We start from the raw sequence: 14,078 nt of genomic DNA, 5'->3' as shown, positions 1-14,078 counted from the left end.
TTGGGGTTTTTTTGTTTCATTTTTTAAGGTTATTTTTTTTTCTTTTTGTAAATTAAAAATGTAGTCAATTTACAATGTTGTGCCAATTCTTGCTGTACAGCAAAGGGACTCAGTCATATACATGTACACATACACTCCTTTTTTTTTTTTTTTTTTTGGTCTTTTTAGGGCCACACCTGCGGCATATGGAGGTTGCCAGGCTAGGGGTCTAATCGGAGCTGTAGGCACTGGCCACAGCCACAGCCACAGCAATGCAGGATCTGAGCCACATCTGCAACCTACACCACAGCTCATGGCAACACCGGATCCTTAACCTGCTGAACAAGACCAGGGATCAAACCTGCAACCTCATGGTTCCTAGTAGGTTTCATTTCTGTGTGCCACAATGGGAACTCCACACTCCTTTTTTTGAATTATTTTCCATCAGGTCTATCCTGGGAGTTTGGATGTAGTTCCTGTGCTGTACAGTAGGACCGTATTGTTTATCCAGTTTGCATCTACTACCCTGAACTCCCAGTCCCTCCCCTCTCCTCCTTGGCAACCACAAATCTGTTCTCTGTCTGTGAGTCTGCTTCTGTTTTATAGATAGATTCATTTGTGCCATATTTTAGCTTCCACATATAAGTGATTCATATGGTATTTGTCTTTCTCTTTCTGATTTACCTCACTTAGTATTATAATCTCTAGTTTCATGACTGATTGCTTTTGTTTTTTTTTTAAACAAAGTTTTTTTGGAAAAGAGCCATACCCAATTGTTTACATATTGTCTACGCTTTCATGCTCTAGTGGCAGAGTTAAGTAATTTGACAGAGATAAAAAATATTGGAGTTCTCTTATGACCCAGCAGATTAAGGATCTGACTTGTCACTGCAGTCGCTCTGGTTGCTGCTGTGATGCTGGTTGGATCCCTGGCCTGGGAGCTTCCACATGCTTTGGGCACAGCCAAAATAAACAAACAAAAATCACTGTCTGGCCCTGTTTTCGCAAAGTTTGCTGACTCCTGATCTGTGTTTCCAAATTCTTTTTTTTTTTTTTTTTTTTTTGGTCTTTTTAGGGCCGTACTTGCTGCATATGGAGGCTCCCAGGCTAGGGGTCCAATCAGAGCTGGAGCTGCCAGCCTACACCATAGCCACAGCAACGCCAGATCAAAGCCATGTCTGCAAACTACACCACAGCTCACGACAACGCCGGATCCTCAACCCACTGAGCAGGGCCAGGGATCGAACCCACAATCTCATGGTTCCCAGTCGGATTCATTTCTGCAGAGCCACAATGGCAACTCCTCCAAATTCTTTAATTAAAAAATCTGACTATGAGAATTACAGAGTTCGTCATTAGTAGCATTCATGAGCTAATTTTGAATCTTTGAGATGACAACTAAAGATTTGGATTTGAAGTCCTAATACCTTTCTTGGCTTCAGAGTCTACTGAACTAGAAATAAAAATATTATCTGAGATTTAGTTAGCAGAATCTGCCCTGGATTGTTGGTGGCAATCCAGAGATAAGCTGTGGTTTTAAAGTGGTCCTCCACTACCAAAGAACAACTCCACAGTCAGTCACAGTGTTACTGACCCGAAGGAACAACAGAGGGGTTTTCAGGACAGTGGTCATTTATGTGTTGAGAAAACACCGACTACTGACATCTGCTTCTTATTGGTGAAGTGACTTTAAAGAGAATGCCAAACTATCGAATAAAATAACCAGGTTTTAATTATTTACTTATTTTTAATTTTTGCTGCCTGGATCATAAGAATGCAAATGGTAAGTAAGTAATAAAATGATATTTTGTCCTTCATATATCTGCGAAGAAATTCTCAAACTGACATTTTAATAAAATTTATCTTGGATAAGATGCCTTTCAAAAAGATGGACATCAGTCAACTGTTTTAATTTGTAGTGCTTAATCAACAGAAAGTACGTATTAGTAATCTATACCTTCTGTAGACTTTTCTAGCCTTATTTAAAAGAGAACAATGGTGATCATATAGATATTACTGTTGGTAAAATTCTTTATAGTTGAAGTTCTGAATGAAGATGTTTCTTGCCATTTTGTCATTATCCCAGGAAATTTTTAAGTTAAATCTAGCAATGAGCCTTTTATTTCCCATATTTTGTTTAGTAAGCTTTAAAAATATGACACTTTTGAAAGCAGCATTCAAGGCTCTTTTTGACACCCAAGGGCTGCAGTTGGGTACAGACAGTTTGCTGGTTTGTCTCTCAATTTGTTTGTAGAAGAGAAGCGAAAAAAAAAAAAAACTTATTTACACAAATCTGTTTTCAGAGATGGCTTTTCTACCTAATAGAACTATAAAACTGATCAGATTGTGGCATTCAGAAAGTCAAAAGTAATTTTCCACCTCAGCATGATCATATAGAAAAATAACCCAGAATTAGTTCTTTTTTTTTTTCTTTTTTTCTTTTTTTTTTTTTTTGGTCTTTTTAGGGCTGCACGTGTGGGCGTATGGAGGTTCCCAGGCTAGAGCTCTAATCCAATCTGTAGCCACCAACCTACACCACAGTCACAGCAATGCCAGATCTGAGCTATATCTGCAACGTATACCACAGCTCATGGCAATGCCATATTCTTGATGCACTGAGCAAGGCCAGGGATTGAACCTGTAACCTCATGGTTCCCAGTCGCTGTGCCACAGTGGGAACTCCAGAATTAGTTTCTTAAATAGTTTTTTTGTTGTTGATATAATATATGATGAATATTTCTTGTTTATAAAAATTCGGCCTCTAAATTAAATTTTGAATTCTACCTTTAACCATATAAATGTAAAAAAATAAAAAAGTCTTTTTGTGGTACCTGAAATTTTTGTTTTTAGTTTTTTTTTTTTGATCTAAGATTTTTAGGGCTGCACTTGCAGCATATGGAGGTTCCCAGGCTAGGCATCAAATCGGAGCTACAGCCACCAGCCTACACCACAGCCATAGCAACTCAGGATCCAAGCCACGTCTGTGACCTGTACCTCAGCTTGGGGCAATGCTGGATCCTTAACCCAGTGAGTGAGGCCAGGGATTGAACCTGTGTCCTCATGGATACTAGTCGGATTCGTTTCCACTGAGCCATGGTGGGAACTCCCTTGAATTTTTAACTATAGCCAAATATGACATTGATTTTTTTTTTTAATTACTATTTGTTAATGAAGGTATGCTCTTTTAGCAATGTTCTCAATTCTCTGCTAGGGTATTTCTAGGAGCATTTCAATTGTGACATTTTAAAATCAACTTTACTTTTTAAACAAATGAAGCACTTTTTTGTGTGTGTTAAGCAGCAGAAGTTTTAGGGTCCTAGGCTGTATGGAGAATCATGAATACCGTAAAATGAAACCAGACAAAGATAGGCTATCTCAGATCCTAAAGATCTATTATGAATCAGATCCTAACATATTGGTAGGATTAGGGCTGCCACAGGCAGCTGCAGGTTGTACACTGCAGAATTCCAGATGGCATTGTTCACACTGAACTAACTGGAGACCTGAGTCAGACAGACTGTCTTCAGAGACCCACATTTCTCTCACCTCCCCTCACCCCAAGGTTATTTCGTGTATCATTTTCAGAAAAGTACCTGGTTTTGAAATACTAAAATGTCATACCTTAAAGCCGGCAATGATGTGACATAAAGAGCATAATCAGAAAAAAACAGGAGCTCCCATCATGGTTCAGCAGTAACAAACCTGACTATGATCCATGAGGGTACAGGTTTGATCCTTGGCCTCGCTCAGTGGGTTAAGGATCTGGCATTGCCATGAGCTGTGGTGTAGGTCACAGATGTGGCTTGGATCCTGCGTTGTAGTGGCTGTGGTGTAGGCCGGCAGCTGCTTCGACCTCTGGCCTGGGAACTTCCGTAGTCAGTGGGTGCAGCCCTAAAGAGCAAAAAAAAAAAAGAAAAAGAAAAAAAAAGAGTGTGTTTTTTAAATAGAAATTTGAAAGGAAGAAACCTGAAAATAAAGAGGATTTAACGTCTATTGGTCAAAGCTATGAACTTTAGCCCAGAATGAACTTGTTTAACATATGATAACCTCGTACTTACTATCAGTTTTCCAAAAGGCATTGTATTTCTAACAGATATTTAGAAAACATTTACCTGTAGCACAAAGTACAGCAGAGAGCAGCAAAACAGGAGTACCTCCACAGTGCAAAATATTTAAGTTGTAATGTTTCTATTCTTTTCTCTTTGATCTACATTTTTTAAGAGGACCAGTAACAGTGGAGAGCTCAAATGCAAAATGCAAATACACTGTCACCACCATATTTGTAAAATTAGTCATTGTTTTGATTTTCTAATCAGACCGTTTATTCATTGCCATTTTGACCAGGTGGACAAGCTATATACAGCACAGTTTCTATATTTTTGTTTTGTTTTGTTTTGTTTTTGTCTTTTTGCCATTTCTTGAACCACTCCTGCGGCATATGGAGGTTCCTGGGCTAGGGGTCTAATCGGAGCTGTAGCCGCCAGCCTACGCCAGAGCCATAGCAACGCAGGATCCGAGCCACGTCTGCGACCTACACCACAGCTCACGGCAACGCCGGAACCTTGACCCACTGAGCAAGGGCAGGGATCGAACCCGCAACCTCATGGTTCCTAGTTGGATTCGTTAACCACTGCGCCACAACGGGAACTCCAGTTTCTATATTTCATAAGTTATCACTGGTGTTTATCTGACATAAATGACTGAAAAAGCTCATTGGCAAAAGTAATTTAAAACTAACTACATTTATTTAAAAAAGCAATTCTATGATAAGCTTCAAAACCCATTTCTGAACTTGGAGAGATTTTTGCTGCAGATGTGTAAGAACTCATTGTCTTGAGCATACCTGGATGGTCAGACGAGGTTGCATTAAAGATAGAAATTTTACATTGTTCCCACTTTGGTTGTCAGTGTAAAGGAGACCAAAAAAGGTGGAACTTATGCTTTATACTATACAAATGTATACTTTAAAAGTGTTACATAGATGCTCATTGTCAATACTAGTTGACAAAATTCTAGTTCCCCAGAAGAATAGATTAAGGGAAATAATTTTTTTTCTTTTTCCATCTTATTAATTCAGTAGGAAATTATCTAAAATATTAACGGAAGTTCCCATTGTGGCTCAGTAATAACGAACCTGACTAGTATCCATGAGAATGTGGGTTCAATCCCTGGCCTCGCTCAGTGGGTTAAGGATCCAGCCAGCCTTGCTGTGAGCTGTGGTGTAGGTTGCAGAGGTGACTTGGATCCTGCATTGTTGTGGCTGTGGTATAGGCCGGCAGCTGTAGCTCCTATTTGACCCCTAGCCTGGAAATGTCCACATGCCATGGGTGCAGCCCCAAAAAACAAAAAATAATAATAATAAATAAAATAAAATATTAAAAACTTCACTTCTATCCTTGGAAATGTATTAAGTAGCAAAGGCTTTAGTAGAGAACTGGTAGTGACAGGGTGTCTTGAGAGATTTTGTTGTTTTCTTTTCTTAATATAAAATAAGCATTCCAAAAACTTTGTAGTTATGAATTTTAAAAGCGACAAGGCATCCTGGATGTGTGCTTTCCACTATTTCATTATCCATATCATGGACAATTATATTTAACAAAAGTTAAAGAGTTTTGTCAGAACTGCATGAGAAAACAAGAGAAGAGAGTTGAGAGTATATGCAAAGAATTGTAATGTAGGACCTCAGAATATAAATTCAGAAGGGAAATGAAGATCAGATTGTAGGTCTAAGTGGGGTCAAAGGATTTTTAAGGTTGGGGTGCCAAAGGGAATGAGCTAGAAGGAGAGGTGATATCAGAGAGGAGGTGATTAAAACAGATAATGGAAGGATAACAGGGTGTAATGATCCTGGGAGGGAGAGGCTTAGTTAAAATTGTAGTGAGGGCTACTTTGGCTTCTCCGTGCAAAAATCTTAGGCTCCTACAGGTATGGCCGGGTCTTGTTGCACTGGCCTAGAAATAGTAAACAGCAATGTTTGCTATGTTGACTGTGACCTATTTTATAAAGTATGTCATGAAAGCCGTATCTCAGTGCAGTAAGGTTCAATGTGATCTCAGTTCTTCACCATGGATTTGAAATTTTGTATTTTTAAATTAACTGTTCATTGCTAACATATTTATTTTTGCTTTAGGACTTTGTTGTTACTCTTGTCGCCACTTTTTTGTGGTTGGTGAGCACTTCAGCCTGGGCTAAAGCTCTTACAGATATTAAAATAGCCACTGGTCCCAATATTGTCCAGGAACTTATGCCTTGTAATCAACAAGGAGTGACGTGTCATTTTCTCTCCGTGACTAGTATGGGATCCCTAAATGTATCTGTGGTATGTATGCAGTGTTTATAAAATACTTTATTTCACTTAGTAGAAAAACCTTACCAGTGAGTTAAGGAAACAAGGCTTTATAGTAAATCTCTGGATGAATACATTGGTTTTATTTTTACCAAGCTTGTCAGAATCCTAGTTATCATATAGTCTTTACCTTTATAACAACAAGAAAAGTTTGTGAAGAAAATTATTGCTTGTAAACAGATTTGAACAAGGTCATGGTTGAGTCTTTATTTTTATTAACATTGACTAGGCACGACTTTAACTTGCAATGCAATAATTATAGTCACCAACATTTATTAAGACTATGTGCTAAGGTCATTACACTCATATTTTATTTATGTTATCCAGCAATCCTAAGAGGAATGTGAGAAGTGACATTGCTATCTTCATTCTACAACTAGGAAAAAAATGTAGCTCATATGTTAATTCACCCAAGGTGACACAACTAATAAGTTGGCAAAGCCAAGATTTGAACCAGATCTGACTTTAGAGCCCCTTATCTAATCTAATTTGCTCTGGGTCTGTGGAAATAATGCCTTTGCCTTTATAGTTTCTTAAATAATCATAAAATTTTAGTCTGTGTAAATTTAACTATTATTTTGTCTGATTTTTTATTAAAGTACAGATATATTATTAAATATTAATATAATGGGGTATTACTTTTAGGGAGGTTTCATGTCTTTTCAAGAAGAAATTTTTTTCTGGTGAATAAAGGCAGTTCCTGCCTTATAAAGCAATTTGGCCAAATTTTTGTTTCATAACTTTTTTTTTTTTTTTTTTTTTGTCTTTTTAGGGCTGCACCTGCCACATATGGAGGTTCCCAGGCTGCAGGTCAAATCGGAGCTGTAGCCGCTGGCCTACATCACAGCCACAGCAATGCCAGATGTGAGGTGCATCTGCAACCTGTATATATATCACAGCTCATAGGAACGCCAGATCCTTAACCCACCGAACGAGGCCAAGGATAGAACTTCGTCCTCATGGATACTAGTCATATTTGTTTCCACTGAGCCACTATGGGAACTCCTATAATTTTGTAATTTAAAAGTTTTTTTTTTTTTCTTTTTTCATATATTTTGACAGTGATCTGAGATGGACAGTTTCAGATTTTTTTTTTTTTTTTTTTTTGTCTTTTTAAGGCCACACCTGCAGCATATGGAAGTTCCCAGAATAGGGGTTAAATCAGAGCTGTAGCTGCAGGTTTTACGCCACAGCCACAGAAATGTGGGGCCCGAGCCACATTTGCAATCTACACAGAGTTCATGGCAACGTCAGATTCCCCAGTCCACTGAGTGAGGCCAGGGATTGAACCCACATCCCTATGGATATTATTCGGATTCATTCCCACTGCACCACAATGAGAACTCCAGAAATGTTTTTATCTTCGAATATACAAAAAGAGAAAAGCAGTTGGCCTTCAGTAATTTGATGGTAGTCTCAAGCTTTTTACCCCACTCTTAGCCCATGAGTCATTATTCTTACATTTATATAAAACATACACACACACACACACACACACACACACTCACACACACCTGAAAATAGGGTATCTTCAATTTATTCATGTCTGAGACTTTCATCTTGTCAGATTTATACTTAGGAAGGCTAAATTTTTTTAGATTGACTAATGCAGTTGCGAAGTAAAGTTCTTCTGTGATTCCTTTTCTTTTCTGGCAGCCACTGTTGAAGCAAGGGAGATGGTAGTAAGGGCGTAAAGTAGGGAAGTAGGAAAAGATGCAGAAAGGACACCTCTAACCATTCAGATGGGAGAAAAGTGAAGACCCCCCACCCCCAAAGAAGAAACTCTGGATTTCTCTTGTTCCTCTTTACTTGCAAGCACTAAATTCAAGCAACAAAGTAATAAAAGGAAGGTTTTAGTTATTTTTCTCAAATTTAGTTCCATCATTTTGATAATGAGCATACAAAAATAAGATTTCTTTTGTCATGATTGTACATGTTATGCATTTAGAGATTTCATTGAGAGTAAGTTACATATCCAAATCTGGCATTGAACTGCAAAGTCTTCCTTTTTTATTCCACTTTATATGTAGTTTAAACTTTAAATGAAATAATGGTATACTACCTGGAAATATTAAGTATTTACAGGAAAACTAAGATAGGTATGAAATTGTAAGCAGGTACTAGATTTTCATGTTTATTTTTCTCCTTCTTAGATCTTTGGCTTTCTGAATATGATACTTTGGGGAGGAAATGCATGGTTTGTGTACAAGGAGACCAGCTTACACAGTCCATCAAATACTTCTACTTCCCATAGTCAAGGAGGTGTTCCTCCCCCAGCTGGAATATAGTTGAAGGGAGAAGAAGTACACTGTATGAATAGATGTCTATACTATGACCTGTTGCCAACATCTTGAGAAGCATTTTTTGTTTCTAATAAAAGTAATGGCTTTTTCAATAAATTAGTGGGATTAAAATTGTACTGCTTTTTTACATAAAGCTTGTGCCTTTCCTAGAAATTTAAGATGTAAATGTATTCTCACATGTGAATTTGAAAATTCAGGGGCCTATTATGAGATGATACACATTTTCAAATGAATGGTAATTTCTTCGCTAAGTTGTTTGCCTTCCAAAGTGTTTACACTTTAAGCCTTAACATATATCTTCACTCAGAAAAGAGTTATATTGTCATATCATAATAGGAATAATATCTCTATTGGAATATACACTACTGTAAGTTTGTACAGACCATATTCCTAGGACCTCTCTTTGTTTAAGAAAGTCTTGATTACATAAATCATATTTAGAAAAAAACAGTTCATGGTTTATATCTGAACATTGTTTATATGTTATGAAAAAATTTTAATTACAAAGACCGTGTATGTTTTATTTCTGTTTTTCTAAATGACCTACAGTACTTGATAGGTATACTAAAATTGTTTTGGGTTTGGGGTTTAGAAACCTCTAACAGGTGTATAGTTAATTTAGTAATTCTCTCACATGAGGTTTATGCTTCCATTATGCTGGTTATTTAATAGATTTGCTGTATAAGTAGAACATGGTTCAGCTAGCTATTTTGATATGTGCAGGCATTACTCCTAGTGATATCTGTTTGCTGCCCTTTGTTGCTCATGCTCCCTCAGTGCAAGTGGAGACCTAATCTCCCTGCAGGTAGAATAAAATAATCTCCATTTTTTATAGGCCCTATTCATAGGGTTAAAAAAAAATTAAGATTGCCTTTTACTTTTGAAATATTTTAAACATTTACTTTCAATGAAGTTGCTATTTTGAGTTCAGCATTGATATTGATATTGTGAAAATCAGTGCAATTCGGATTTCATGTTTTCTTCATGTTTATTACTCTTATTTTACAAATGAATAATTAAGGAATTATGCATCGTAAACAAGGAATCTAAGTGAGCTCTATTATGGGTGCACTGTCTTTGCACACACATTTGGGTATCTTCTGAACACAGGACTCTTTCACCTTTTGCTTCCTAATCTTTTCGTTGTACAGGGCCAGATTTCCTATTACCACTTGATTGTTTATATGTGAAGCATATCTCACTATTGCCTTATTTTTGTTGCTTTTGTTCATGACAAGAATTGTCTATATGAGAATGTATATCTTTTATGCAACTGGCTTAATAAAGAAGTTAAAAGAAAAAGTGCACTGATTGTTATATTACAAAGAAACCTTCATCTTAAAGGCATGAGCAATGCAAAATGGAATTGATTAACAAATCACGAAATCTTAAACCTGCTATAAATAAGGTCAGTATTGCTTGTTATATACTTTGTTTCACACTAAATTTAAAATTTTTAAATTATGTAGCATGTAAGATAAATAAGTATAAGAAGTACTATATAGTCAAGTTTCCACTACTGAAGTAAACAGATGTTAACATTTTGTTGTATCAGATTTGGTTTTGTCTTTTTAAGGAAATAAAAGATTGCAGATAATATTTTCCTTACTAAAGGAAAATGGCCCTTTCCTTATTAAAGTAGATTTTTCTCACCTTTCACTATTACAAATGACGCTGAAATAAATATTTTTGCAAAATGTGTGAAAGGTTCTCAAGGACATACCACTAGAAGTAGAACTGTTGGAATGTGAGATGTTCACATTTTCGGTTGTATGCTGGGTATTACAGAATTGTTCACTAAGGTGCTTGTATCACTTTAGTCTCCCACTAACAGTATCTAAGAGTCCTCGATACCCTGTATTCTTGCCAGTGCTTGATATTATTGGATTATTGCCAATCTGATGGGTTTGAGGTAGTGTCTTTGATGTTTTTAAATTTGTATTTCTTAGATTGCTATTGAGATTGGTGATCTTTTTCTGCATTTACTGGCCACCTAGGTTTCTCCTGCTCTATATTGCTTGTTCATATCGTTTGCCAATTTTTCTATTTTGTTGATCTTTTTCCTATTGATTTGAGGTGCTCTCTATTCTAAATACTAATCCATTAATGTTTACATCGGTTGCAGATTTCTTGCTGTCCATAGCTTGTATTTTCACTTTGTGATTTTGCTTATACAGAAGTTTATCTTAATACTGATGCAACGATCTTCTTTCATGGTTTGTGCTTTTCGTGTGTTAAGAAGTCCTTCTCAATGTCATAAAGATTATTCACCTTGTTTGCTTCTGAATATGTGAGTTTTGTTTCACTTTTAGGTCTCCAGTGGGAGTATATTTTTGTATATAGTTGAGGGGGAGATCTCATTTTTGTAATTTTCAATACTCAGCCAATTTTTGTAGTATCCTTTATATAAAAGTTCATCTCTTATCTCTTTGTCCTCTCTGCTGTATATCGTTTCCATGTTATCTGTGGCTTTTTATGTTCTATACCAATACTGTATTTAGCCCTAATTATCTGTAACTTTACAGGAAGAATTGCTGTCTGAGAGGATACATGCCAGAGTACTGTCATTATTGTTACCTACAGCCGTCTTGGCTCTTTTGACCCCTGTACCCTTTTGTATGAATTTTAGGATCACCTGGTCAAGTTCCTAAAAACCTTTGGGGTTTCAGTTGAAAAGAGTTACACTGAATTTATAGATCAATTAGGGAGAATTGTCATATTTATAATATCAAGGCTTTGTGTTTATGAACAGAGTGTATCGCTCCATTTGTGTCTTTTATGTTCTTCAGTAAAGTTCTAATTTTTTGCATAAAGATTTAGGTTTACATTTGTTTCCTGTAGCCTTTCTTACTATTGTACTTAGTAACACTTGAATGATATTCTAAATTAAATGGTTATTTTATTGCTGGAGTACAGGACATCTCTGATTTTTACCTACTGATTTTCTGCAAGGCAGTTTTTCTGTGCCTCTTGGTAATTTTGTCATTTGTAGGTTCCCTACTTTTTTATGTGGATAATTATATCATCTGCAAAAAATGATAGTTTTTGTTTCTTCATTCTGTTTGGAAGTTAGAATAAACCTTTTTTTCTCCTATTACCTTTCTCTAATTAGAGTTACATTATACTTGTCATTGGAATCCAAGAAAAATAGAAATATATACTTACTTGAAAATACAATAGCTGCAATTTTGTTTCAGTGTAGTAAACTTAACCACAAATTTACACCATATTGTATATTGGTCATTCTAGTAATATGTAAAAGTTGATCAGTAACAACAATTCTTATGTTATAGAACAAATGGGAAATTTTATCAGTTAAATTAAACTGATCAAAATAGGATAATAGTCTTATATTTTTATAGTATTGTCATACAGAGTCTATTTCTTTTTGTTTTGTTTCGTTTTTTGTTTTTTGTCTTTTCAGGGTAGCACCCATGGCAAATGGAGGTTTCCAGGCTAAGGGTCAAATCGGAGCTGTAGCTGCCCGCCTGCACCACAGCCACTGCCACTTGGGATCCTTAACCCACTGAGCTAGGCCAGGGATCGAACCTGAATCCTCATGGATATTAGTCGGGTTCATTAACTACAGCCGTAAGGGGAACTCTGGGAGTCTATTTCTCATGATTTGGATTTTGCTTGTGCAAGAATAATAGTTACAAATGAAGCCTTGCTTGCTAGCAAGTTTGAAAAATACAGCTGGTTAGATTTTTTAAAATAGTTTTATTCAGATATAGTTGCAGTACAATAAACAACACATATATAAAGAATACAACGTAATAAGTACAAGTATGTATGAAACTATCACCACATCAAAATAAGGAACCCTCAAATTTTCTCATCTCTCTTACCCATTCATCCCACATACTTCCCAGCAACCAGTGATCTTTGGTACTGTTAGTTTGCGTTTCCTTGCGTTTGGATTAATACAATATGTATGCTGCTTTTTGGACTTCTTTCATTCAGCGTAATTATTTTGAGATCTGTATTGCATATATCAACAGCTCATTCCTTTTTATAGCTGAATGTTATTCCATTGTGTGGATGTACCACATATGGTTTATACATTCACCTCCTGGTAGATATTTGGGCTATTTCCAGTTTGGGGCCAATACAAATAAAGTTGCTATTCATATAAAAGTCTTTGTATGAACATATGCTTCCCTTGGGTAAATAGCTAGGAGTGGGTGGGATAGTAGAATAATACGGTGAAAATGTTTAACTTTTTAAACTGCCCAAAGTGGATTTTGGGTTTTTTTTTTTAAATGAGCTCCTAATTTAACTGCCCAAAATATTGCAACTTTTTTTTTTTTTTTTTTTTTTTTGGTTTTTAGGGCTGCACCTGACTAGGCGTCAAATAGGAGCTTCAGTCACTGGCCACAGCCACAGCCACAGCAATGCAGGATCCGAGCCACATCTACGACCTACACCACAGATCAGGATAATGCCAGATCCCCAACCCCCTGAGTAAGGCCAGGGATCGAACCCACATCCTCATGGATTCTAGTCAGGTTTGTTTACCACTGAACCACAAAGAACTCCATGTTGTGCTATTTTAAATTCCCATCAGCAGTGTGTGAGAGTTCACTTACTTCATATCTTTGTCAGCACTTGATATGGTCAGTCTTTAATTTTAGCCATTCAGTTGTGCTCTTTGTGGTTCTGAATTGCATTTCCATAATGGCTCCTGTGCTTATTTGTCATTTGTGGATCTTCGATGAAATACCTATTCAGAACTTTTGCCCGCTTCTGTTTGGATTTTCTTACTGACCTTTGAGAGTTCGTTAGATAGTCTAGATAGAAGTACATTATTGGAATGTCGTTTCATTCCCAGTCACTCAGAGAGCAGTTTTTAATTTTGATGAATTCAAATGTATTATGTTTTTCTCACGGATTGTGCTCTTGGTGTTATGTTCATAAAATCTTTGTATAACCGAAAGTTATAAATACCTTCTCTTTTTTTCTGTAGAAGTTTTAGTTTTAAGTTTTAGATTTTAGACTATGGTTCTTTTTGAGTTGATTTTTATAAGTGATGCAAGGTATTGATCAAAGTTCCTTTTTTTTTTAATTTTAATTTTTTGGCATATGGACATCCACTGATTCCAGCTAAGTTTATTGAAAAGCCATGCTTTCTCCACCAAATTGCCTTTGTACCGTTATAAAAAATAAATAAATAAGCTGGCTCAGCAGTTAATGAACCCGACTAGTATCCATGAGGACTGTGTTTGATCCTGGCCTCGCTCAGTGGGTTAAGATCCAGCGTTGCTGTGAGCTGTGCTGTAGATTGCAGAATGGCTTGGATCCAGCGTGGCTGTGGCTGTGGCCTAGGCCGGCAGCTCAAGCTCCAGTTGGACCCCTAGCCTGGGAACCTCCATATGCTGAGGGTGTGGCCCTAAAAAAGCAAAAAAAAAAAAAAAAAAAAGTTGTTCATATTTATGTGAATCAAATTATCA

The 14,078-nt window shown here is 36.5% G+C and overlaps 1 protein-coding gene across 1 annotated transcript in view; it reads left to right on the top strand.

Moving 5' to 3' along the window:
• The window catches only part of SYPL1 (synaptophysin like 1), a 32,275-nt gene extending 22,345 nt beyond the window's left edge, over positions 1-9,930 (top strand). Inside the window, exons 4-5 of the mRNA XM_021063515.1 lie at positions 6,110-6,298; positions 8,479-9,930. Coding sequence (XP_020919174.1) covers positions 6,110-6,298; positions 8,479-8,613 — 324 coding nt within the window. The 3' untranslated portion in view covers positions 8,614-9,930. The remainder of the gene's footprint in view (positions 1-6,109; positions 6,299-8,478) is intronic.

Source organism: Sus scrofa, chromosome 9, assembly GCF_000003025.6.
Source record: "Sus scrofa isolate TJ Tabasco breed Duroc chromosome 9, Sscrofa11.1, whole genome shotgun sequence".
In the NCBI taxonomy this organism is placed as follows: Eukaryota; Metazoa; Chordata; class Mammalia; order Artiodactyla; family Suidae; genus Sus; species Sus scrofa.
This window is presented reverse-complemented; position numbering and strand designations above follow the sequence as displayed.